The sequence below is a fragment of the Cyprinus carpio genome, chromosome B1 (genome assembly GCF_018340385.1).
Source record: "Cyprinus carpio isolate SPL01 chromosome B1, ASM1834038v1, whole genome shotgun sequence".
NCBI lineage: Eukaryota > Metazoa > Chordata > Actinopteri > Cypriniformes > Cyprinidae > Cyprinus > Cyprinus carpio.
In genome coordinates this window covers 12,622,444-12,647,191 of record NC_056597.1, presented here as the reverse complement: position 1 = coordinate 12,647,191, position 24,748 = coordinate 12,622,444, and the positions used below count along the sequence as shown (strand labels likewise).

Sequence of the window (24,748 nt, the reverse complement as noted above, 5' to 3'; positions counted from 1 at the left end):
AGACGTCGCTTATTAGTCGTGATGTCACATAAAGGGAAGGACAAGAGGAAGTATGTCGCTTTTTCATTTACCGTAATAAATAAACTCCCAGCGACGATTTTGACATGCGTCACTTACACAAATGTTAATTAATTGTTTCATCTTATATAAGTATTTATGCAGATAAACTACAGAATTATGCAATTTAATGCATTTTCAGGGCGCATTATATGAGTGTATTTGGTGCAGTTTAGGAACTGGGTGCAATAAGAGCACGTACTTGATAAATTACGGTAAATTTCCCCAAACAACCGGAAGCAATTGTCAACAGATCGTCGTTCGCAGTAGCGAAGCCAAGACAAACGTCCACACAGTAATAACGTTGTAGTGTAGTTTTGCCATCATGACCGAAATCTTCTCTCTGTATGGTCAGCCTGATTCACAGGGTCCAGCAGGGCCCTCTGCGCTGGGCTTTGGATCAGGGAAACCTCAGGCCCCCCAAAACATGGGCCCGATGTGTTTCCAGCATCAGATGGTGGATGAAGGGGGTCCGATCAGAAAACCCGCCGCGATGAACGAGCCCTTCTACCTGCTGCGAGAACTGCCCAGTGAGCGCCTCTCTGTGATTTTAATACTGGGGATATTATTGATTTCGTCGTAGTAATATATAATAAAGTACCGTGTCAGTGTCAGTGTAATTTTAGCGTGATTGTATAGCATGTACCCAGGTATTTACATGGTAATTCAAAGAATACCACGGTACCATGTCCATATAACCATGGTACTTTTCCATGGTAACCATAGTACCAAACCATGCAATATATGTCATGCCATTACCCTAACAATAGTTAACAGCATCCCTGTTACTCAAAAATATAATCAAATTAAAAGCAAATCACTTAGGCCTATTCAGTGGTTCTGGTTTTGTTTTTATTAAAAATAAGCGTTGTATTTTGTTCTATAGTTTTTAGCAACGGAGCCGGGGCCACTGGAGGGCCTCAGAAAACTTCCAAAAGGGCCTCTGAGACAAAACATGCTTTAAAATAAGATAAACAAAAAATAAATAAATAAATGTGTGATTTCTCGGGAAAATGAGTGGAAAGGTCATGTAACTTAATAAATATTAATAAAAAAATCTTACAATTAATTGGCAATTTTTATCATGAATATACATTACATAGTGTTCTGCTAGCTATATATTGGTTAAAAATAGTGAAAAACATAATAAAATTAAACATTTAAAAATTCATAAATTATAAAAAAAAATTTAAAAACTGAAAGCACTAAAACACTCTAAGTATAAATCGACAAATAAACTCATAAATTTAAAAAAAATAAATAAAAATGTAAAAATAATTAATTTATTATAAACATTTTTAAATACATGATGTAACAAAACATTCAACAAAACAGACATAACAAAAGAAACAAAAAAGCAAACCAATCAAAAATATATTACAAAAGAATATACCATAATGGTATATGTAATGGTATATAGTGGGTGATTTTAGAGTTTATGTCACCTTATTAACACTCATGTCTTCTTCACAGTGGAGAATGAGCTGACAGGACACACTAATCTCATCACACACTACAATCTGGAGCACGCTTATAACAAGTTCTGCGGAAAGAAGGTGAAGGAGAAACTCAGCAACTTCCTTCCAGAGCTTCCTGGTGTGTATGCATACTTTTACCTTTTTTTTTACGGCCGATTTTACAGTAGTACTAGAACCTTAAAGGGATAGTTCACCTAATTATGAAAATTCTGTCATCATTTACTCACCCTCCATTTGTTTTATTTTTATTGTTTTGGAGTGAACTATCCCTTTAACTATCCGCCACTGCCTAGTTTTTTGATCCTTCTGTATTCCAGGTATGATCGACAGCCCAGGCATTCAGGACAACAGCTCTCTGCGATCTCTCATTGAGAAGCCGCCAGTGTGCAACAACTCGTTCAGTCCTCTCACTGGGGCTATGCTCACCGGCTTCAGGCTACACACAGGCCCTGTAAGTGAGGCTAAAGAAGGATCCCCTTTTGTGTGAGAGGCTGTGAGAGAGAGGATCCCCCTTTGCATTTAGGGAGGCAAGTGTAACTGATGCTGCCTCTGAGGTTTGTCCATGTCTTTCTTAGACAGCGTTGGTAGCGAATGGTTATGTGGGTCAGACCTTTATTGTTGTTTTGCAAGCAAGGTTTATATGACTCTCTCTGTCCTCACAAAGTTGCCAGAGCAGTACAGACTGATGCACATTCAACCACCGAAGAAGAAGAACAAACACAAGCATAAACATCATCGGCCTCAGGATCCCTTACCGCCAGGTGACGGTCAAACACAAAAAACACACAAAGAAACAAATGTTTGCTTTCTTAAATCTTGACTGTCAAACTCACATCTTTACCACAGAAACGCCATCAGATTCAGACCATAAGAAGAAGAAGAAAAAGAAGGACGATGACCCGGACAGAAAGAAAAAGAAGAAAGATAAGAAGAAGAAAAAGGTTAACTGGCGTTATTATGGTGTTCATATGACAGTACAGATTACAATTGGCCTTGTACACTACTGTTCAAAAACTGGGCTCAGTAAGATTTATTAAAATGTTTTAAAGTCTCTTATGCTCACAAAGGCAGCATTTATTTGATCAAAAATACAGTAAAACGGTAATGTTGTGAAATATTTGGCATATATGTACATATTTGAATATATTTAAAATGGAATATATTCCTGTGATGGCAAAGATTAATTTTCAGCATCACTATTTCAGTGTCACATCATCCTTTCTGAAATCATTCTAATGTACTGATTTGCTGCTCAAGAAACATTTCTTAATATTGTCAATGTTGAAAACAGCGGTGCTGCTTAATATTTTTATGCAAACCATTATTCTCTGATTAATAGAAAGTTCAAAAGAACTGCATTTATCAGAAATTCAAATATCTTGTAAAATTCTAAATGCCTTTACTGTGACTTTTGATACATTTAATGCATCCTTGGTACAAGAAAGTATTCATTTCATACCGTAAAGCTTCTAACAGTAGAGTATGTTTTTGATTTGTTCATACATTATTCATTAAATTGTGATAAGTAGTGCACCCGATATCGCTGATAAAATACAATATTGTTATTTCTCCATGTTCAGAATCGCCATAGCCCTGATCACCCGGGCATGACTGGAGCTCAGCCCAGCAGCAGCAGTCTGAGATAAAAACAAGAGGAGCGAGATGAAGAGAAGCACAAGCTGGACAATTGGGCCTTTTCTGGGACGTCACAGATTTAATGTTACAGTGACTCAGATGTGTGTGTATATATGTGTGAGAGTATATCATTATATAATGTACCAGAACACCTGGTAAACATCGCATCTGTTATATTTGTAAGTGTCTTAGTGCCTCTGTGTCTATTTATGAGTATGATGAATAATTTTTCATTCAACTTTTTTAAAACCTTTTTTACAAATAAAACAATCAGCTGAGACGTAGGCTGATTTGTGAGAAAACATTTGATTTTTTCTTTCTTTCAGGCATATTTACAGTCGTGAGCACAGTACAAGCACCATTACACTGAACAATCAATAGAATCGTTGAAACCGATAACATGATTACAGTTCTGTAACATACAGAACAGCACTTTTGAAAAAAAGAATATAGTGCAAAACTGGCCTCTGCAATAAAACAAATCATCTGTATTTACCATTTGTCATATAAAGCTGCATTTCCATCAAGTTTAGTGAGAGAGGGATGGCAAAAGAAAAGGTTTAATATTAAAATGATCCATGTCAAGGTAAAGTGAGCATTACATGAAGCCCTGCCTTATTTACCTGAGTCTTGAAGGAGGATGAGGTTTACCTGTTAGAAAAACATTACATTCTCTACATTCCATAAACGGCGAGCATTATTTAACATTTTTTTTTATTACGAATACTAGTGAATTTGAATATGTCTGTGTCCTGCACATACATAATAAAGATCATTACATGATAGAATACAAGTTCACAGTCATTTGTGAGCTCTCTCCTGAAAACTCCGGCACAGACTTTCAAGGAGGCTTTTTGATCGAGACATGACTGAAGGTCAAGTTCCCCTTTTATACCATCTCAGCAAGTTAGATCAAGTTTTGATTAAAGATTATGAACACAAATTGATTGTCTTTGGAATAAAATGCACTGATTGTGCACAATAACACTGTGATTTTCTTAAAGTAAACAGAGCAAATTTTGATTCATACTGACTAACAAAAGTGACGAGGCAGGAGGTGCTTCAAGGAAAGAAGAGTCAATGTTTTTGATCATATTTAACACCTACTGGTTCTGCTACCATTTTAATGGAGATCTCAAAGTGTCGATGCAATAATAATAATTGGAGAAAACTGCAAACTATATATTGTAGGTCATGGCATAATGTTTTTCTGATTGATAAGAAAAGCCTTGAAAATACATCCTGCCCAGTAAGACAGTCAAAGCCTTGACTGATGCTTTAAATTGAACATTTGCTTGTTTTTTAACACTGGTTTATATTTGTCAAGACTTAACAGTGACTGAACATGAAGTCCAATAATTCAGTTTCTGAAGTGCCATGATATCATATCTCATAAATCAGGTGTATAATTCACAAACACCTCAACCCTGAATGTTTTCCACCTCAGACGTTCCCGTTTGTTTGATATTTTGCTGAATCGTTTGTTTGGTTGAGACTGTTGCTCTCCTGCGCCGACTGGCTCATTGACAGACTATCAAAGGCTGCCTTCTCCTTAATAATTTGTCTCCGGAGGTAGAAGAGGTATCCCGGCAGCAGGAACCCAACCAATGAGAACACAAGCAGGCCCAAGTTGATCTGTTGATTAAAAAAAGTGTTCGGTACTTTTTGTCCAAAATCTTGATTCTGTTGACCTGCACTACTTAAATACAAATACAAATTTGCTTTGCACACGACTGGTGTATTACACTAAACAATTTGTTTGTCTCACCCAATAAGGATCACCCTTCAATGGTCCCACCATCCACATGAAGAGTGGTTGTTGTAGGAGGGCAAACACAGCACTGATCATGGACTGCAAGCCCGTCAGAGTGCCAAAGTGACTGGTTGGGTAGCTAAATATACACATAAACACTTTGAGGACAACATAAACAGCAAATGTTACACATATGCAATTTACGGAGCTCTTTTTAACAGTTATTTGGGATTCAGATCAGAGTATTATCATTAACTAAAACTGAAACCCATAAAAAAAAAACATTCTCATAAGATAAACATTAACTGAAAACTAAAATATAAAAAAACTTAAAATTATTTTAATTCACTTAGATGCCAAGGCAACGTTTATCAGTTTTGTTTAAAGTACTAGAATAACAGAAACTAAATGAACTAAAACTAAAATGTAATAAAAACTATGAAGACAAAAAAGTAATAAAAATGGCAAACACACAACAACATTTCAAAAACTTGAAAACTCACACAGCAGCGTAGAGCCCACTACAGCAGGAGTGAATAAAACCTCGAACAGCAGTGTGAAGAACAAATGACACCACCTGATCAGAAAGGAGAAAAAGAAAAAGAAATACAATAATTAATGGCCATTGACATTTTCATGTTTTGCAGCATAAACAGATCATGTTCAAAAGTTATATATAAAAAGTTAAATATATTTTTTAATTAATTTAATTTAATTTGTATGAATATATACTAATATTATGGATAAGTGCAAAATCATATATATAAAATAAATTATTAAATTAAATTAAATTAAAATTATATATGGTGCAAAGTCATATATGGTAAATTAAATTAAATTAAATTAAATTAGTATGAGTGCAAAGTTATATATGAATATAAAAATGCTAATTTATATATGAAAAATTAACTAATAAAATTGTAATTACATATCATTAAATAACCAAATAACATTCTGCAGTATTTCTGAACAAATAAGTGAATTTGTGACATTGTGTCTAACCTGTACGGGCAGATTGTCTATGAGAGAGATGATGCCGAAGATGACTAGCAAAGTGTTTGTAAGGATGAAAGCTCTGATGGCGTTGATGAGTTTCTGGATCTTTCTGTCCCTTTTTGGAGGTCCCGAGGGACTGAAGAAAACAATGAAAGGAAACAGTTAACAATGTAACTGACATATCAAAGTAATTGAACACTTCTCTCCTTCTCTTTCACCACCTTCACCTTTTTTCTACCTCTGCTGAATTCACCATGTCCTCACACTCCTTCATCTTCCAGTCCATGATGTAGCCAATCAGAGGACAGGAGACCAGGCAGAGCAGCTGTAGAGTGCCAAAGATGGACGAGTAGAGATTCACTATAACACATAGACACACACACTTGTGGTTTACGGGGACTCTCTATAGGCATAAAGAGGAAGTGTCCTTATAAACCATGTTTACGTTGTAGTACCCATGTCATTATACACATTTGTGTCCTCATATAAATATATACCAGTACACACACACACACACACACACACACACACACACACCCACCCACCCACACACACACACACACACACACACACACACACACACACACACACACACACACTTTATATTCCATTCACTATACAAGCACTTCCCTGAATAATGTTGCCATATAAAGCTGATATTGCACTGCCTGATACTTATACTGATACATTACATATTAAACACATTAAACCAAATGAAACTAGACTTTTTATCAGAAGTAATTTAACTTTAGCGAGACATTTTGAAAGTTTTACCAACTGGTGTGAAGGTCAAGGTCGCTTGATTGAGCCATCTTCCTTCAAATTTCTCCCTGGTTTGATATTTAGTTTTCTAATGTAATATCATTGTTACATTAAAGGGCCAGTTCACCCAAAAATGAATATTCTGTCATCATTTACTCACCATCCACTTGTTCCAAACCTGTATGAGTTTCTTTCTTCAGTTTAACACAAAATAAGCAACCAGACAATTGATGGTAGCCAAGCCAATGATTTCCACTCCCTAAGAAAGTCACTGTTTGTTTACAGACGTTCTTCAAAACATCTCATTTTGTGTTCAACAGTAGAAAGAAATTCATACAGGGTTGGAACAAGTGGATGGTGAGTAAATGAAGAATTTTCATATGTGAGTGAACTGTCCCTTTAAGTGTGCCAAATATCTGTTTGTGACAAAACCAAAATAAAAATAATATGACTTTTCTCACCTTTCTCCTCTGCCTCCTTCACCAAATCCTCTGAGGCTAAACAGATATAAACAGGAAGTGAAAATATTGCAATATAAAGCCAATTTAAACTACTAACTTTACTACCCACTTACAAACACCCACCGCTAACACATGCTTCTGCAAAACTATAGCAAACGCCTGTAGGCTTGTGTGATTACATTTACCCATCTGTCCATAAGAAAAGTTATGAAAACACATTTCAAAGACAAAAATAATTTTCTTTCATATTTTTTAATTTCATTAAAAACAAATGATTGAAATGTTTAGCTGATGCTCACGATTAGGGTCACCGTGGGTAACAAGGAACTCCAACATCTTATTCATGGCACCCATGAAAAAAATGACACGGAGCTGGGTCATCGCCATTGTGATGATGCTCCACAGGAATATAGGTGAGCACACAGAACGATAAAAGGGAGGAGATCCTGCTGTCCGAACATTGACAACATAAAGATTATTTTATTATCATATTCACAATCCTTTGGTGTGTTTGTGAGACTTGCCCTGGCTCTGAGCAGCTGTTCCATCGCTGGGAGCTTCATCAGTGGAAGGTTGTTGTTTGGTCAGCTCTTGCTCTTTAGGAGTCTCCTGAGTGAAAGAACCTTCTTCAGTCATCTTATGGTCCACTACTTCACTTCTCAACTTCACCATTGTACTGTGAAATCAAGAGTAACAGAAATTCATGCACAGTTTTACAATAATAGACAAATCTTTTGTAATTGTATGTATGTGATGTTTAGGTCTTGTCGTTATTTTAGGCATACAGTGTATGTATTTGGCATGTACTGACGTGTATCTGATGTCCTCAGGGCCAGGAAAAGATTCTCCCGGCCAGTTAATAAAGCAGTTGAGGAAGACGAGGCAGGCAAACCCTGCCCAAACCCAGAATATAACAGAAAATGAGACGCCCACATCATAGATCAGCTAGAGGACAAGACAGAAAGAGTCATGTTCATATGCTGCACTGCAAGACAGACGTGTTTGTGCATAATGTCCGAATACAAATAAGTTGTTTGATCTTGTTATTAGCCTTATTAAACAATCTCTACCTTAACTCCTGGAAAGGTGACAGCAGAGGAGGCGTACGAGCCAATCATGAGCGAAAGAATCGTAGACCGCACATTTCCAAACATATTTGGCAACTGAGAAAATCAAACATGAAGAAAAGAATCATAAATAAATATATTAATGTGTGTAGTCAAACTGTAACGTTTGTCTATTGCCACTAGAGAGCATTATGAGCTCAAAGTTAGAAATAGCCTTCAGCCACACAAGTGAAGACACAACTCCTCATTCAGCTATGTTATAACCTGTAGAATTTCGCCATACATGTAGGTGTTTGCTACAGCTTATACTTAAAAAGTTTGATGATGATATGTATATATATATATATATATATATATATATATATATATATATATATTATTGTTTTTGCATATCATTTAAACACATACATAACATACATACATAAATATTTTATATTATCTATTATTTAGTCATTTTCAATACATAAAATATAGTTGTTCAATATGTAATTATATTCATTATATAACATATAACTATATTTCAATACATACATTCATACATACACAGGCTGCGATACATTATTAAAAATCAGGCTTATGTTCCTGCATGTGTTGCACTCATTTGTTATTTATCAACCATTCTGCCCATCTTTCTTTCTCTCTTACTTTTTAAACCAAATGTTCCATGCACTCTTTAGAAAAAGCTGTCACTGGGTCATTACTCTTAGGTACCAAAGATAAAAGGTATATCTTTGTACCTTATTTAACCATCAGTTGTAAATATTAGTACCTTAAACGTACATATTAGTACTTTAAAAGTACATACCTTTTGAAAGATTACTGCCCCAGTGATAGTTTTGTACCTTTTTTTCTGAGTGTATAATTACCTTTGATTTATCTCAATCATTCAACATAGCATAATATATGTGTGGGTATGATAAAATGCTGAGCTAAGCATACTCCTGTGCTGATGTGCCAACAATGCTCTACCACTCCAAGCAGATAAACACACACACACACACACACACAAACAAACACACACACACACACACACACACACACACACACACATTGCACACATAAAACTCTAATATTTTACCTATTCAGACTGATGCAAACACAAACAGTTCATTGCCAGCTCTTAAATATAACTCTAATATTTTAGCATATAAATAGGTTGCTAAAAAGAAATACTTTCAGGACATGTCCTTCACCTTCACATTCAAAACCCAAACTAAAACTAAAAAAACATAAACAGTAGTTTGTTTATATTATACATGCAGTTCATATACAGTACATGCGGAGCTCATATAAAAAATGATTGAGGTTTTTATCTAAGTTCAACTCAGGACGTGTGTGTGTGTGTGTGTGTGTGTGTGTGTGTGTGTGTGTGTGTGTGTGTTTGTGTGTCAGTATGCAACTATGAAATTTGACAGTCCGGACAGTAAACACACAAAGATCACAGACACAAGAGGACAGAAAGAGGAGGGTGGAAGAGTTCAGTGTGGTTGATAACCTAAAAAGGGGACATTGTGGCAATGTTTGCATGTCTTTAAGACAAAATGATCTAACTGGCAAATAATGTATCATATCTACAAGTAAAGTACAAAACGACCAAGATACAAACAGTTTCTGCTTTAATGTCCTCTTTTTATCATCCAGTCAAATCCAGATTAATAAAATCTATACTCATTTTCCTTGTTATATATATAATATGTTCAGATCTATGTTGGATTATGGTAAAATGGTCATTTTAATAGTAAACTTGTAAATTTAAAATGGGTTGTGAACTTTGGGATGACATAAATACGTACATAAATGAAGGGAATTACAAAATATACTCTAATTGTGAATTCATTAATACATTTCTGGTACATTTCAGGTAGTGTAAAAATAAGGGGGACACGTGAGGGAAAGCAAGGACAGTGCATGTTGTGTAGGGAGACGGTGGGCTTGGTGGAGTAGAGGGCGTAAAGACAGGTCTGTGCTGTGATTGGCTGAGATCGGCATGCCAGACTGTAGAGGGAGGGGATGGAAAAAATGTGCAACACTGAAGTGATCAGCAACAGGCAAGAGCAGAAACTCATGAAAGTGCAGAAAATGGGATCTTATATGCCCAACAAGAAAGGGGCGAATCACGTATTTTGATATGATGTAATGAGGAGCAGTATTCAAAGGTTTGGCCAAAAGGCATCATACTTACATTTCACCTTACACATGTCCACAGACACGCATACAGAAATTATTCCAACCATTTTCAGATGAACACACAGCATGCACACTGACTTTTTAAAGTCACTTAAAAATGGTCACTAAGGCTGCATTTATTTGATCAAACATAATATTATAATTTATAATATAAAATAAAATCACTGTTTTCTATTTTAAAATATATTTTATAATGTAACTTCTTCCTGTCATGGCAAAAGCTTTCAGACGCTGAATTTTCAGTGTTCAGTGTTGAACAGTTTATGCAGCTTAATATTTTATGACAACATTATTTCAACATTCATAAAAGTAAGAAATGTTTCTTGAGCAGCAAATAAGCATATTGGAATGATTTCTGATTGATCATGTGACACTGAAGACTGAAGTAATGATGCTGAAAATTCAGCTTTGCCATTGCAGGAATAAAATGTATTTTAATATATTCAAGTGAAAATTTTAAATTGTAGTATATAATTAATTAAAAAACAACATATTTTGAATGGAAGTGTGTTATAGACACACACACGCACACACACACACACACACACACACACACACACACACACACACACACACACACACACACACACACACATACATTTTAACACCAATAGAGACTTAAATGTCAACATGACCACCACCCACTGACACAATAATTAAACTGAACCCAAATATATTAAAACTTCAATAGGACCTCATAATATAGAACAGGTCAAATGGCAACTTTGCAGCTGTGTCTTACTGTTAGTGAAGTGAAGGTTAGACAGATCCCTCCGAACCCATTCATGGACACAGCAATAAATATGATAGCTGATAACACTGTGAACGAAAAGAGGAAACAATGCCTTCATTGCTTATAAAACATTAAATATACAGATTAACTAAATACTGGCATGTGGAATTATTTAGTTATGGGTTTGTGTGTATATGTGTATATATAATTTCATTTATACTTCTACAGTACATGCTGTATATAGTATTTTGGTTCTGGTTGTGGAACACCTGAAACTATTAAAATTGGCTTAATACTGACCTTTTGGATCATAAGATGCTACTGCAATCAAAACCATGGATAATGCAAAACACGAACTACAAGAGTCATAAAAACAGAGAGTTGGTGGAAGTGACAAAGATGTGGGTTGCAGGGCATGAGTAGCATTGAAAGTAGGCTTTAATGCTGACCATCTAAAGTTGAAGTCTTTACTGAAAACTTTGTCAAGCTGACATTCAACATTAGTTTTGAGGTACTTTGCTTTTCTGGCTTAATACTAATAGCTGTATGTCTCTCACCTGCCAAACAATCTGATTGGACGTGGTCCAAACTTGTCCATTAGGACACCCAGCGGCAGAGTGGCTGCGCTGATGATGAACGAGCCAATCGTAAAGCCCAGATTCAGGATCTCCTCCTGCTCAACACAGCTCAGCCAAACCGTCCGTTCCATCAAACTCACATTAGTGTGAGTCTCTGTGACGTTCTCTAATAGTATCACAGGAAGAATTAGATATTTTAAACCTCTGCATGTTGCTCTGAATAAGACTTTGTCTGTCAGTGTGGATATCTTCTAATCATGTACCTGTACACAGGTGCGAGTAGAAGCCTTCATTCTTCAGCATGATAAGAAGGGAGCCCCAACCCAACAATACAGCAGAGAAGAGCAGGTTTTCTATGATTGATGTGACAGCCATCCACCAGCGCCTCCTGTAGGCCTGCGAGAGCGACGGAGCCATTGCACTGGAGAATGAAAGAACCACAAGAACTGATAAATTCTACATGATGTTAATACAACAATTCAGGCTTGTACAATCAGAATGGGGCTTCTTAATTCAGAAAAACAAAATGATATCAGAAAAGGCTTTCTTTCGTCTTTCTTTCAGAAATCAGAATCAGACATAGCCTACTTTATTAATCCCTGGAGGGAAATTAGGTGATTTGGTAAAATTACTTTGTTTGATTTTTCGAAGTTAACGCAACACAAAACATTTGAACACTTAATTCCATTTAAATGCAAACATAAAATATAAAACTGGAAGTGTCGCTTGCCCAAATTTATACACAACACATTCATTAAAAAATCTGCCTGCATCTGAGACTTATTCATGCTAGAATGTGTACTGAAGACCACAAAAGTTAATTTAAGAATTTATGAACAGACACCTTTTCACACCATGAACTTGCACTCATTCAGGACACCAAGGTTTATTAATCTATTGCTTGAGTGTGAACAGCCGAAATGAGAAGAATTCAGGGGAGGAAAGAGGGGGAAAGGACTGTTACAAATTTATGTCAAGACTTGTCCTCTTTGTTCAGTACATTCTTGAACAGCATGTCTACAGTATGTTGCAAAATGAGATGGGAGACCATGAATTAGGACAGAATGCAAATGATTGCTCAAGTATCTTGTTTGTAAAAAAATCTGTGAATTTACACATGATTTATTTCTGTTTATGTTTTGAATGCAGCTTTTTCTACTTGTGCTCATCACATGGATAAAGAAGTATTTTTATTATGCATAGAGCAAGTCCACATAGCCCCTGTCCTGCCACCAGTGTGACTGATTTCACCAACACATAGAATAAACATTGCTGTGATATGGAGTTGGGTCCTGCTGTAAAGTGTATCCATTCCATGGATGTATGTAATAACTTCCCAATCTAACTACAAACTCCTAACTGAATATTATCGACATTCAAAGCAGAGAGGCAGTCAATTTATTAACTGTCTCTGCACAAACATTTATTCTGCATTTATTCAAACACATAGAAAAACACAGATCCATTCAAACAGTTCCCTGTTAAGCAAGAGTGCACTTTTTACTGATATATAGCACATCTGCAATAATTAGCAATTTCAAGAAGCATATTAAGTTCATTAGTGACGTAACTTATATTTCCTACATATTTCTGACGTGCAACACCACAAATATGTTGCAGATCCAGGCAGTGATTCTCACCGCTCTATACAGTGTGACCAGCAAACAATTATTAAGAGTCTGTAGTTGTAATGAATTGCACAAAAAGACTCACATATTTAGGAGTTAACGATCTGGATCAGTCTGATGAATCTTTCATTGAAAGAACTCACTGAATCTAACTTTTGTTACACGATGACTACCCATCACTTACTGAACAGCAACCATCAAGCTCATGACACATATGATAGCTACTTAAAAGCTGTTATTTTTTTATTATTCTTAACTTACACACATAGGCTAAGTGTTGATGAGAAGCACAACTTCTGTATTTTTTTGCTGTTATTTGGGTCTCCACATTGAATACATTTTATTTCCCTGGTGCAGCTTAACGCCAAGACTTAATTTCACAAAACAATAATAATTTATCAGAAAATAAAAAAACACCACCACCACCAAACAAAAAAAAAAAAAAAAAAATAAAAATCATTCCCCTCCAAATTCTGACTTACTTTCCTCCTCACAATTCTGACTTTTCTCTCAATTGCATGATACAAACTCGCAATTCTGACTTTTATTCTGAGAATTCTGATAGGCTATATAAACTCGCAATTTTTTTTTTCTCAGAATTGCATGTTTATATCTTGCAATTCTGACTTTATAAGATGCAACTGCAAATCAGAATTGTAAGATATAAACTCGCAATTCTGAGAACATATCAGTCTTTTCCCCCTCAAAATTGGACTCTATGGCTACGTTTACATGACAACGATGTAGTCAAAAATGGAAAAGTTTTTCCCTTGCATTTTTAAAGTTTCATATACACGACAACATTTTCAAAATGATTCGCGTTTACACATATCCACGAAAGCGGCCAAAAATGCCGTTTTACGTATGCCAGGCCAGTAATTGGTGCTGTCACCTTGTTAGTACCTGTAGGGAAGTGACGATTATATGTTGTATATGATGTGTCTCCACTGTTGGTTGTAATATTGGTGAAGTAAATACACATTTTGCTAAAAGAAGCATTAGCAAACTCTTGAGCAGCAACAATAGTATGTACTCCGGCATTGTTGTGTATGTTTGTTCGCGCTTGCCTTTAAAATAAACATATACCACTAAATACACAAAACCAACAACACACAATCATCAAATAACCCCGTATTGGGTGTTTAAATGGAAATGACAATGGTGGCATTTAAAACTTGCACTTTGAAACCTGTTTTCAAAAATATGCATTTTATATCTCACAATACTGTAAAAAGAAGTCAAAAAAATTCCCATTTTTGGCTGAAAACGTTGTCGTGTAAATGGCCCCTATGTCTCTCAATTGCGAGTTTATATCTCACAATACTGTAAAAAGAAGGTCAGAATTGAGAAGTCAGAAAAAAGTAAGAATTGTGAGATGTAAGTCAGAATTGTGAGATAAAAAGTTGCTATTTCCTTTTTTATATTTTATTCAGTGGCAGAAACAAGCTTTCTGGGATTTCTAAAATTACGAATTTTATTTTGAGATGAATTGAGAGCTTTTAATTTGAAAAGCTTTTAATTTGTGGTACCGTCTAATGCTGTGTTCCAGGCAGGTTTTTGAGCCCGTAAGTCATGACTTCAAACCACAACTCACTACTTTGTAGCATTCCAGGCAAGTCACGCCAAACTTCCTGAACGCAAGGAATTGTAGCTAGATTATTTATTTTATTGCAACATTATATTGTCCTAAAATCTATTTTTCATTGTGTACCACTTGCATAAACACCACATCCGTAGGCAATATCATCCGTAGGGGCTGCCATTGTTGTTTCGTGGGCTATGTGACGTCAGAGCTTGGAACTAGGAGTACATTGATCTAGTACGAGTTCACGGGTGGGAAGTCACAGGTCTGACTGTCGTTCCAGTGCACTTTCACGGGTATAAGGTTGGAAAAACATGGGTTACAGGTTGCCTGGAATGCGGCATAATGCTGCGTTCAAGTCCTGCTGTGAAGTTCGAACGTACGAGTTGACAAGTCGTAATTACGGGTGCGTTCAAGTCAGTTTAGTCGGCACAAGATGGCGGTGTACCTTCTTTTAATAAATTACAAGAAAATACAACAGGGTTTGTTAACTCTGCTTATAGAAAACGAAGAGCAAAGAATTAACATTAGGTGTGTTTTGCGTTTTTATTTTATTTTTTAATAATTTATGAAGCCACTTTAATCTGTATCGCATAAAAACGTATTAATTGTTATACTGCAATCCTGTCTATCAATTTCAACTAAAAAATTACCGCCAACAACAGATGTTGCATCCATCGATCCATCGATTCTGTCATGTTTCTCATTGATATGCCCCCAACTCCGAAACTCAGAGCTTAAACAAAATTCTAAGTTTCCCACTCGTAATTATGACTTTGTGGTGGTGTTCATGTGCGTTTAACTCTTAAATACGATGTATCCAACATGACTTGAATGCACCATAATGTTATATTCTTTGCAAACAGAGACAACTTCGCTGCAGATAAGACACACCGGCTTTGCATTCACAAAACTAGGTAGGATGAACGCGTAGTTGTCTTTCTATTCTTCTTTGTATGCCCTATTTTCCCTGTCAGCTTTCCTCTTTAGACTCTTTGATAGTGCCATTTTCTCTCACCAGCTAGCTTAAATGTGAACATCACTCTGCAAACGACATAATAGCGTACCTCCAGCATGCAAAAAAAAAACGAAAAAACAAATGCAATTTAGCACATGAGGTTGCAAAGAAATAATTCTGAGTGTAAATGTAGGCTACGTCAAATAATTATTACTATAAGTTAGGCTCCAGTGTGTAACAAGCAAATTAAAATGATACACATTTGAAATAGAGGAAATAAAACATAGTTCATAAAGAGAATGACTCAAACATGCCATTAATGGGCTTATTCAAGTCCTCTTTTATTTTTTTTTAGTTATTTTTATCCATTCCGCATCTCCCACATATGAGTGTCCCACAAATGTGGCTTTTTGTTAATGAATGTCCTACTACAGGATTTAACACAGAGTAACAGCTCATTACCAGTTACAAAAGACACTGTAACAGTCTGTCACAGGCAATTCTAGTTGAATTTTTCATCAATTAATTTCTTAAACTATCCTTTGACTATGTTCTGGCCCGCCATCTAGTGTCAAAATTTTTTTTTTGGCCCAATGCCAAACTTACTTGCCCACCCCTGCCATATACCATCCTGCCAATTCATTGACCAATAGTGCTTAGCACCACCCTGAACATATCAAGTATGCGTGCTGCATGCTATTTCATCAGATTTCCACATGACGAAGGAAGCGCTATCGAATGTATGGAATGGCCAGCATTACAGCATCTCGTTCCCTATTCAGGGAACCAAGGTTACATACGTAACCAAGATGTTCCCTTTCATAGTTTCACTTAAATGCTGCGATGGTATCATCGCTATGGGAATGCTATACCATCATGCCTGACGTACCTAAGATAGCTGGAAGACTGAGGAAAGAGTCTGCTCAAGTGGAAGAGACCGCAAAAAGCTTCCACTTAAGGGCATACAGCATCTTATGAAGGGAGCCCTAGAATTAAGAAGTGTCGTAATCTCTGCCGAGAGACTGGAACACATTACAATTCCGCTCAGGGGCCACACGCATTACTTCCATAAATCCGGATGGGGATGTCCAAATCATGCCCCAACCTGAGTCAGCAGGTCGTGTCTGAGGGGAACCTCCCAAAGGGACTGACTAACAGACTCACCAATTCCGAGAACCACATTTGAGTGGGCCAGAACCACCACGGCGACGTTCCACTTTGACCATATGTACTCAGAACAGAACCATTTGGGAGCAAACATGTCGGCGGGAAGGCATAAATGACCATTGGGCCATTCTTGGACTAGAGCGTCCACACCCAGAGGCAAGGGAGGAGACAAGGAAACCAGAGTGGGCAATGCGTATGCTGTAAGCAAACAAATCCACTTCCGGTCAGCCGAACAACTGCCATATGAGACTCTCCACCCGAGGGTGCAATCTCCATCCTCTGGCCTCCAAACTCTGTCTCAAGAGTAAGTTAGCTCCTGAATTCAGGTGACCCAGGACATGAACCACTCTGATCAACAGGAGCTTGGTCTACGTCCAAAGAAGAACATGTCTCACCAACCTGCTCAGGGGGCGAGAGCACAATCCTTTCTGACAATCTAGGTATGAGACCACAGCCGTGTTTTCTGTCCTTGATCTAAATGTGACAACCATTCAATTGGGGTAAGAACCAATTGAGTGCCAGAAACGCTGCTCCAAACAATTTGTGTGATTGAACTAATATCAGCCAATCATCAGGGTAACACAAACTCAGACACCCTGGATCCACAACAGGGCCAAAGACGCATCCATTCACCTTGCGTTCGAGGAGCTAGTTCAAATGGAACAATAAAGTATTGGCAAGCTTTATTCCAAAAGCAAGCCTGAATCTGGATGCAGAGTACGCATCTTATCGTTACTTATATCGATGGTCCAAATAGGTGGTCGCCATAGTAGCACAAGATACCAACCACAAAAGTGGCGCAAAAAACCCATGATCATTCCTCATGAGACCCCAAGACACCTGAGTTGCGGAAAAAACCTCTGAAACAAGAAATGGATACTAAAATCAGGCAACCAGCACCAACCACAAAAGTGGGGCTTGGATGTCACCATAGACCCTGCACCAACAGCATTATGGCTATCTTCTCGATCTCTGAAAGCTAAGGCGCGGAGAATGGACAAAATCAGTCCGAGCACAACAAGCGGCAGAACACCTGACAGAGAGGCAAACTCTCTTATAGGCTGCCCACATTTATGCAAAAGTTCCAGCTCAATGCGACAGCGGAGCTGAAAAGAACAGCGTAATTAGTCATTGTGTCCGCCTCAAAGGAGTAAACTGCTCAATAAAACAGTCAGCTTAGAACACAAGAATCTCTTTCCAAAGGGCAACAGAAGATTCGCTTCCTGAGGAATTGAAATCTGATGAAATAGCGTACAGCACACATGTATGAGTATACGTGACGTATGCTCGGGGCAGTGCTAAACGCTATTGGTCAATGAATTGGTGTGATGGTATAAGGGCTTCAGACATTCGTCACACCAGATGTGTTCCCATAGCGATGACACCTTCACACCATTGAAGTGAACCTATGAAAGGGAACGGTTTTTTAACAACGTTTTACAGGACAGCAAGAAACTTAGCGAAACTTGGTGCAAAAAAAAAAAAATTGAGAGGGAAGCTTTTCGATCGCAAGCAAAACGTTTTTTGAGGGAAATCGATGGAAGAAAATGCAAAAGGTTGAGGTATATATTTTCCTCCATCACCAGGCCCTTTATGGCCTCTGTATTAAGAATTTTAAAAAAGTTTATTAACTGTGCAACGACTTAGGTTACCAAGTAAATGGTGCTTCCACTCAAGGCAGATTAACTGTTTCAAAAGGTCAAACACCTCCACACACACACCCACCCACCCACACACACACAGCTGTTTCCTTCACACTGACTGCAGCTGCTACCGCGTGCTCAGCAGCTCACTCTAAGTGCCGCGTGCGCACTTCAGTTTCCTAAAGGAAAAAACACATCGCCCGCACATGAGACCATTAATAATTGCCTATCAGTTGTAAGGTAATTTAATGAATACTACAGACAGTAATTTTCATTATTGCATTGGACTGTGTAATCTTACATGTGTTTATAAATGAATGTCATCATGCTCTAAAACGCACGCCCCAAACACAGTCTGATTATAAAAATATAATTTCAAATACACAATTCAAGAATACAAAAGCTAACGCAGTCACAGCTTTTACTTCATCATTTACAAAATAATCTTCTTTACGCCACAAAAGAGAGAGAAAAAACTGTTGTCAGGTATGCATTTACAAATCATTATAAATTGATTTTTTTTTAAAAAAACAAACAAACAAACAAACAAACAAAAACATAACATTAATTTATCAACTTGGCCTTTGAAATAAGTTTCCAAAATCTTGGAAACAAGGAGAGAGTAAACTTACCACTGTCTTATGTACTGTTTTTTATAGCAATGGCATATGTCTGGTTTTCCTCAGTATTACTTATCCTTTCCTGCGCGTATGTGCTGCTATAATTGAGCGTTTTTCTGCTCGTGCACTCCAGGTTGTACTTGCACGTTTGTAGAAACTAAAACGGATATGTCAAGTTTTGTATGCTCTTTCTCTCTCCCTGCTCGTTTTGTCTATAAATAGCTCTCGGCATTGACCCTCCTCCCCACCTTTCCAAACTAAACTCAATTTATGGATGTTTCCCAAAGAGCACACGCGACTGGATTGTTAGTGCAGAAGCCTGTAAGATCATTCACAGTGTCAGCGGCGCCCTCGTGTGGTCATAATCGCAGAAAATGTTGTCTGCCGTTACACTACAAAAACTTCTACAGCAATAACTGCGCTTCACCACTCAAGTAGCTAGTTGTACTGGAAAATCTAAAAAAAAAAAATAAAAAACAAATATTCAAAATGAGGGGGTTGGCAAAAACAAAATTTCACCAGAGCAATTTTTGAAGGGGACACAAATAATACAGCTAAAATTGTACTTGTAAGGACAAGTATACACCACTACTAGTGCAGCAGGGAGACAACCAAATTAGACAACTTCAATACGTCGATTACATTTAGCTGTATCATTTTATAAAAATACACTAGCATCATCGAGAAATTAATCACTTCATCCGATGTTTTTACAAATTATGCATTGATTATTAGCCTACGTCGATGACATTTAGCTGTATCATTTTATTCTGGAGAGTGATGCGAGGCAACATTAATATGGTTTTCTTAACCCTCGGGTATTGCTTACTTATAATGTGACCATTCAGCTTAACTAAATCTTATTTAAGATTTTGAGGAGATCTTTTGGTACTAAATACAATTTGTGCAATAATTATGGACCATTAATGACTTAAAATATTTGTTTCTAATATGTTTATTACTTATTATTACCTATTTAAGGTTAAAAAGGAGAAAAGGGTTTTAAATTGCAATGCAAAGAGGAAAAATAGAGTCATTTTGTGGTCAGAAAAAAATCATTTTTATTTGTAATGTGTACTGCGTTAAGCTAACTGAGACTTGTTATAGCACTTGTATATCATTGCTCTTTGTTGATTTTGATTGCTTCCATTGTCCTCATTTGTAAGTCGCTTTGGATAAAAGCGTCTGCTAAATGACTAAATGTAAATGTAAGGCCATGGTTTTACACACAATAATTACACACAATGAATGCAAGCAAATACTGAATTTAAACCAAGTTTAAAATGGTGCAAAAAAAAAATTGTATTCAACAAAAGATTTTTATCCCCTTTATTTTTACAGAACGTATACACATGAACTGATATAAGTTAGACTCCCCCCCCCCACTTCTAATAATAATAAACCATAATAATAATAATAATAATAATACACTGAAAAAAAAATTTCATTCATCCAATTAAAAAAAAATAGGGTAATGATACACTTCTACATTTTTTACTCATTACCCTGTGTTTTAATTGGATGAATGAAACATTTTTTTCAGTGTACCTTTAATTTTTTAGTTAAAAAATATAGAAGTGAATCATTACCCTATGTTTTAATTGGATGAATGAAACATTTTTTTCAGTGTACCTTTAATTTTTTAGGCGCTCAAGCACACGTATAAAAGAAAAACAATAAAATATAAAACAATCCAAAATATACAGAACACACAAGCATACAAATCATACAATCAAATCACTAGAAGCTATTCTAAACAGATGAGTTCGAATCCAAAACAGATGAGGGAAATAGAATCCAGCTGACGAATATGCAGTGGCAAAGAATTCCATAGGGCTAAAAGCTCGATACCAACCTAAGGAACACAACTTAAAATTTGTAACTCTCAATAAGTCTGCAGAAGATATGATATCAAAGAACTCGAAGGAATGTACAACTGAAAAAGATCTGAAAGATATACAGGAGCCGAATTATGGAGTGCTTTATAGGTAAGCAACAAGATTTTATATTGAATGCGTTTGCGAACAGTGTAGTTATGTGATCAGTTACGTGAGTGGGTAGGAATTTAGCGGCATTCTGAATTAACTGTAATTTATTAAGCTGTTTTTCAGGCAGACCAAATAAAAGAGAATCACAAAATCAACCCGTGACATAGCCTAAGGCATGAATAAGAACTTCAGTGCTAAAGAGTTACGTAAATGAAATAAATAAATAAATAAAAAGATAATTATAATATTACAAAGCACATCACAAATGAGTAACACTAGTAGAAGTTACTACTATAATTACATTGCAAATATACAAAATGCATAATTTAGAAATTAACCTTAGGGTTTAGGCTTATAAATATAATTTCTTTGCAAGCATGTAACCTTATATTTAGGAGTTGGGGAAACAAATATGGTGTTCAGATACAAGTGCATTATACAAATGTACAATAAAAATATGCAGTGTATTGCATACCACACAGTGATGTCAAAAGTGAGGACAGTTTGTGTTATGCTATGGCAGAAATTTATTGGGCTTCTTCAAGGACAAGAGAAAGATCTGAAAGAACCTTACCTAAAATTTCTTTACCAACCAAAATTACCAAACAAAACTAGTAAATAAGAAAAACATCTTAAAAAAACATGGGAAGAATTAGTAACAAGAATCTTAACAAAGCTGATTAACCATCCAAATGCTCTACCACAATATGCAGTGCCAGAGATGTGCTGTCATCGACTAACCTGTTCGAGCAGTTGCATCATGTCAAACTGTAGTGGGGTAAAGATTCTTGGAACATTATCTCACAATTACAACATTACTAAAGGCTTTCCTGGAGGAAGTGACAAGCATTGATCATAACAGGAGGGAGAAATTCTGACGAAAACAATAGCATTGAAACATGTCCAATCAATCCTCACACACCCACAAAAAAATTCTTGATTTCTATGAAAACAGAAAGTTTATGCTAAAAGGGGAAAGGACCTCTTGATATATAAGATGGAGATTTGGGAACATTTGCACAGAGGACGACCCAGCGTACCCAACTCTAAAACCCCACCAGACAAACCAACAAAGAAGATACAAGTAAGTCTTTATAAGATTAAGTACATGACTGAATTAGTTTGTTTTCTACTTTCTGTTAATGAGCAAGCATGGTATGTTTTGTTTTACAGTGCGTTTTATCATTTTCACCCTTCTACTGCTGCTGTGTGTGAAATCTGGTAGATTTGCACCATATGGGAACCACACTTTGGATAAAAGGAGTCTAGAAACCTGCGAAAATATAAGGCTGCAGGCTGAAAGGATAATAGAAATGTTACTCAGTGAAAATGTAAGTGCGTTTGTGTCATAAATATTAATCTGTTTCTGGATGGTTTATAATCCAATGCTAATTCCATATGTATATTTAGTTCACACTTACTCCAAGCAGTACTATCTCTTCAGAAAATGACTGTGGTGTGGTAAGTTACTGGTTGAAATTTTACTTTGGACAGTTCCTTTTAGCCATATATTGGAAATGCTCAGCCACTGTACTGTATCTGATATGATATGTACGTGTTCTTTTCTCAGGCAAAGTGTGTAGTTTTACAGAAACTTTGTGATTATAATAACTGCGAGGTGACGTTCCAGAATGATAGCAATAAAATCAAGATCGAAATTCAAGGCCTAATTGACAACTTACAGGTAATGAAGTGTTTTAGATGGATGCAGTTCATATGTATATGTAACACAAGATGGGTTACAATGTTTCTTTGTATTTGCAGATGCTCAAATGCTCAGATGAAGAAAAAAAGGGCAATTTATCAAATTCCTCGTGTCCCTCGGAAATTCAACAACTCTCTATATGGGACAAAACTAAAGCGTTTGTGGATCAGGTCATTGGGGCGTGTTTACATACAATGCAACATGTGTGTCCTAAATTGTCTTAAAAAACTAAAAGTACTGAGAATATCCTGACATTTTTATATTTATTTATTTATCATTTAATGTGTGTTTTATATATATATGATATGTTAGACCTTGTTTGTGCATCTGACGTTTCTTCGGATATATATTGGAAATAAGCTTTTTTTATTGTGATATATTTATTTCAATAAAGATTTTTTGAAAAAAATAAATTTACTTTTTCATATTTACAGTAGTATTTTTGTAGTATGTTTTAAAATGCTAAAAAAAATACACAGCAAGTGAATTTCAAATCAAGAGTTTATTTTCCATTTCATGAAGCAGTTTCCATTTCCCTGTTAATGAAACAGTGATGAAATGACAGTTATGGTATCAACTGTTTGAATAACAAAATACTACAAAATTCAAAATGAATTGTTTTTCAAGAAATAGGAAATAAATAGAACCTTAATGACAGTAAAAGAAAGACAGGGTTTTTACTCTTTTATAAAGCTCCTTTTTTGTGGAATGGTTTTCAAAGAAAAAAAAAACATTAAGAGATGGATTAGGGAAACAATAACATGAAATAACAATAACATCCCCCTGGAACTCGACACCTTATTACGGAATTCAACTTAATCGCTATATTTAATCATCAACCAATTCTGGAACTCTAGAAAACATTGTTTTTTAGGCTCTGATCAAGTACAGATGCTATTGCCAAAAGTTTTCAGCATCCGCCTGATGACCAGAATATAATGATCGGACACCTGATAATGATGTTTGGTCTTAATAAAAATTAATTGAACCCTGGTCAGACGAGGGTCCTTTTAAAGGAGAAAAGGCAGGCAAAACAACTTTTCCCCATCATACAAGCACAGCAATAACTTAAGCAGTCACACAGAAAATATTTCAGAAAATCCCCTCTTAATTTTGAAAGTATGATTCAATATGAGCATGAGAGTTTAAAAAACCAAAGCCCCAATAAAAGGGAATGAGAGATGTGACCGCAAGCCGTGTGACTTGTTTAGAGTTTTAATGAAGCACAGTTTAGCTGGCATACCCGAATAAGAGATCATAAGCCACATGGTTTAAATAATTTAAATAGTATTCCATAATTTAAAATTTGATGAAAAAAAAACAAAACCCCCACAATGGTTTGGGTGCCAAACAAATAATAAAAAAAAAAAATGCCAGAAAACATAAGAGTATTGTAACATCAAACAGATAACTAATGGAACTTGGTATTATTCCCCCCAGAGGTTAAAAAACATTTTTTACACTCTACTTGGTGAATTTACTTTTTGAACTTGCTTTGACTTAAAAAGTCATTACAAATAAGACATATACATAGGCCCAACAAAATTAGCCTTCATTACAAATAAGACATATACATGAAAAAAAAAAAAAAAAAAAAAAAATTAAATCAGGGATATGTGACAGTCTGGGGTAAAATGAGTCTTTGACAGATAATTGCTGTGCTTTTGGGGTGTTACAGCTACATTTCTTAAAAGGGAAGTGTGTCATTTCTGTGCCAATAGCAGAACCAAACGTATCCACTATCTTTCAT

General features: G+C 36.1%; 2 protein-coding genes across 2 annotated transcripts; one reads left to right on the top strand and one right to left on the bottom strand.

Moving 5' to 3' along the window:
• Positions 1-270: 270 nt before the first annotated feature.
• Positions 271-3,472, top strand: LOC109050521 (mediator of RNA polymerase II transcription subunit 19-B-like). Its single transcript, XM_019068109.2, has 6 exons — positions 271-587; positions 1,531-1,653; positions 1,853-1,986; positions 2,200-2,296; positions 2,382-2,476; positions 3,116-3,472. The coding sequence occupies exons 1-6, from the start codon at positions 383-385 to the stop codon at positions 3,179-3,181; spliced, it is 720 nt and encodes a 239-aa protein (XP_018923654.2). The 5' UTR covers positions 271-382; the 3' UTR covers positions 3,182-3,472.
• Positions 3,458-19,542, bottom strand: LOC109052026 (large neutral amino acids transporter small subunit 3-like). Its single transcript, XM_042716616.1, has 15 exons — positions 19,318-19,542; positions 11,971-12,128; positions 11,687-11,873; positions 11,430-11,485; positions 11,139-11,215; positions 8,213-8,305; positions 7,954-8,087; positions 7,667-7,818; positions 7,442-7,588; positions 7,143-7,178; positions 6,147-6,279; positions 5,926-6,055; positions 5,427-5,500; positions 4,939-5,062; positions 3,458-4,805 (listed from the first exon to the last, which is right to left on the bottom strand). The coding sequence occupies exons 2-15, from the start codon at positions 12,122-12,124 to the stop codon at positions 4,614-4,616; spliced, it is 1,689 nt and encodes a 562-aa protein (XP_042572550.1). The 5' UTR covers positions 12,125-12,128; positions 19,318-19,542; the 3' UTR covers positions 3,458-4,613.
• Positions 19,543-24,748: the final 5,206 nt, after the last annotated feature.

Excerpts from the sequence above, each read along its gene's own strand:
- LOC109052026 (XM_042716616.1), bottom strand. The coding sequence starts at position 12,124 with ATGGCTCCGTCGCTCTCGCAGGCCTACAGGAGGCGCTGGTGGATGGCT. Across the intron at positions 8,306-11,138 it reads TAACCTTCACTTCACTAACA|TTGCCAAATATGTTTGGAAA; the intron begins GTAAGACACAGC and ends TGATTTTCTCAG. Across the intron at positions 6,280-7,142 it reads GAAGGAGGCAGAGGAGAAAG|TGAATCTCTACTCGTCCATC; the intron begins GTGAGAAAAGTC and ends TATGTGTTATAG.
- LOC109050521 (XM_019068109.2), top strand. The coding sequence starts at position 383 with ATGACCGAAATCTTCTCTCTGTATGGTCAGCCTGATTCACAGGGTCCA. Across the intron at positions 588-1,530 it reads CCTGCTGCGAGAACTGCCCA|TGGAGAATGAGCTGACAGGA; the intron begins GTGAGCGCCTCT and ends TCTTCTTCACAG. Across the intron at positions 2,297-2,381 it reads TCAGGATCCCTTACCGCCAG|AAACGCCATCAGATTCAGAC; the intron begins GTGACGGTCAAA and ends TCTTTACCACAG.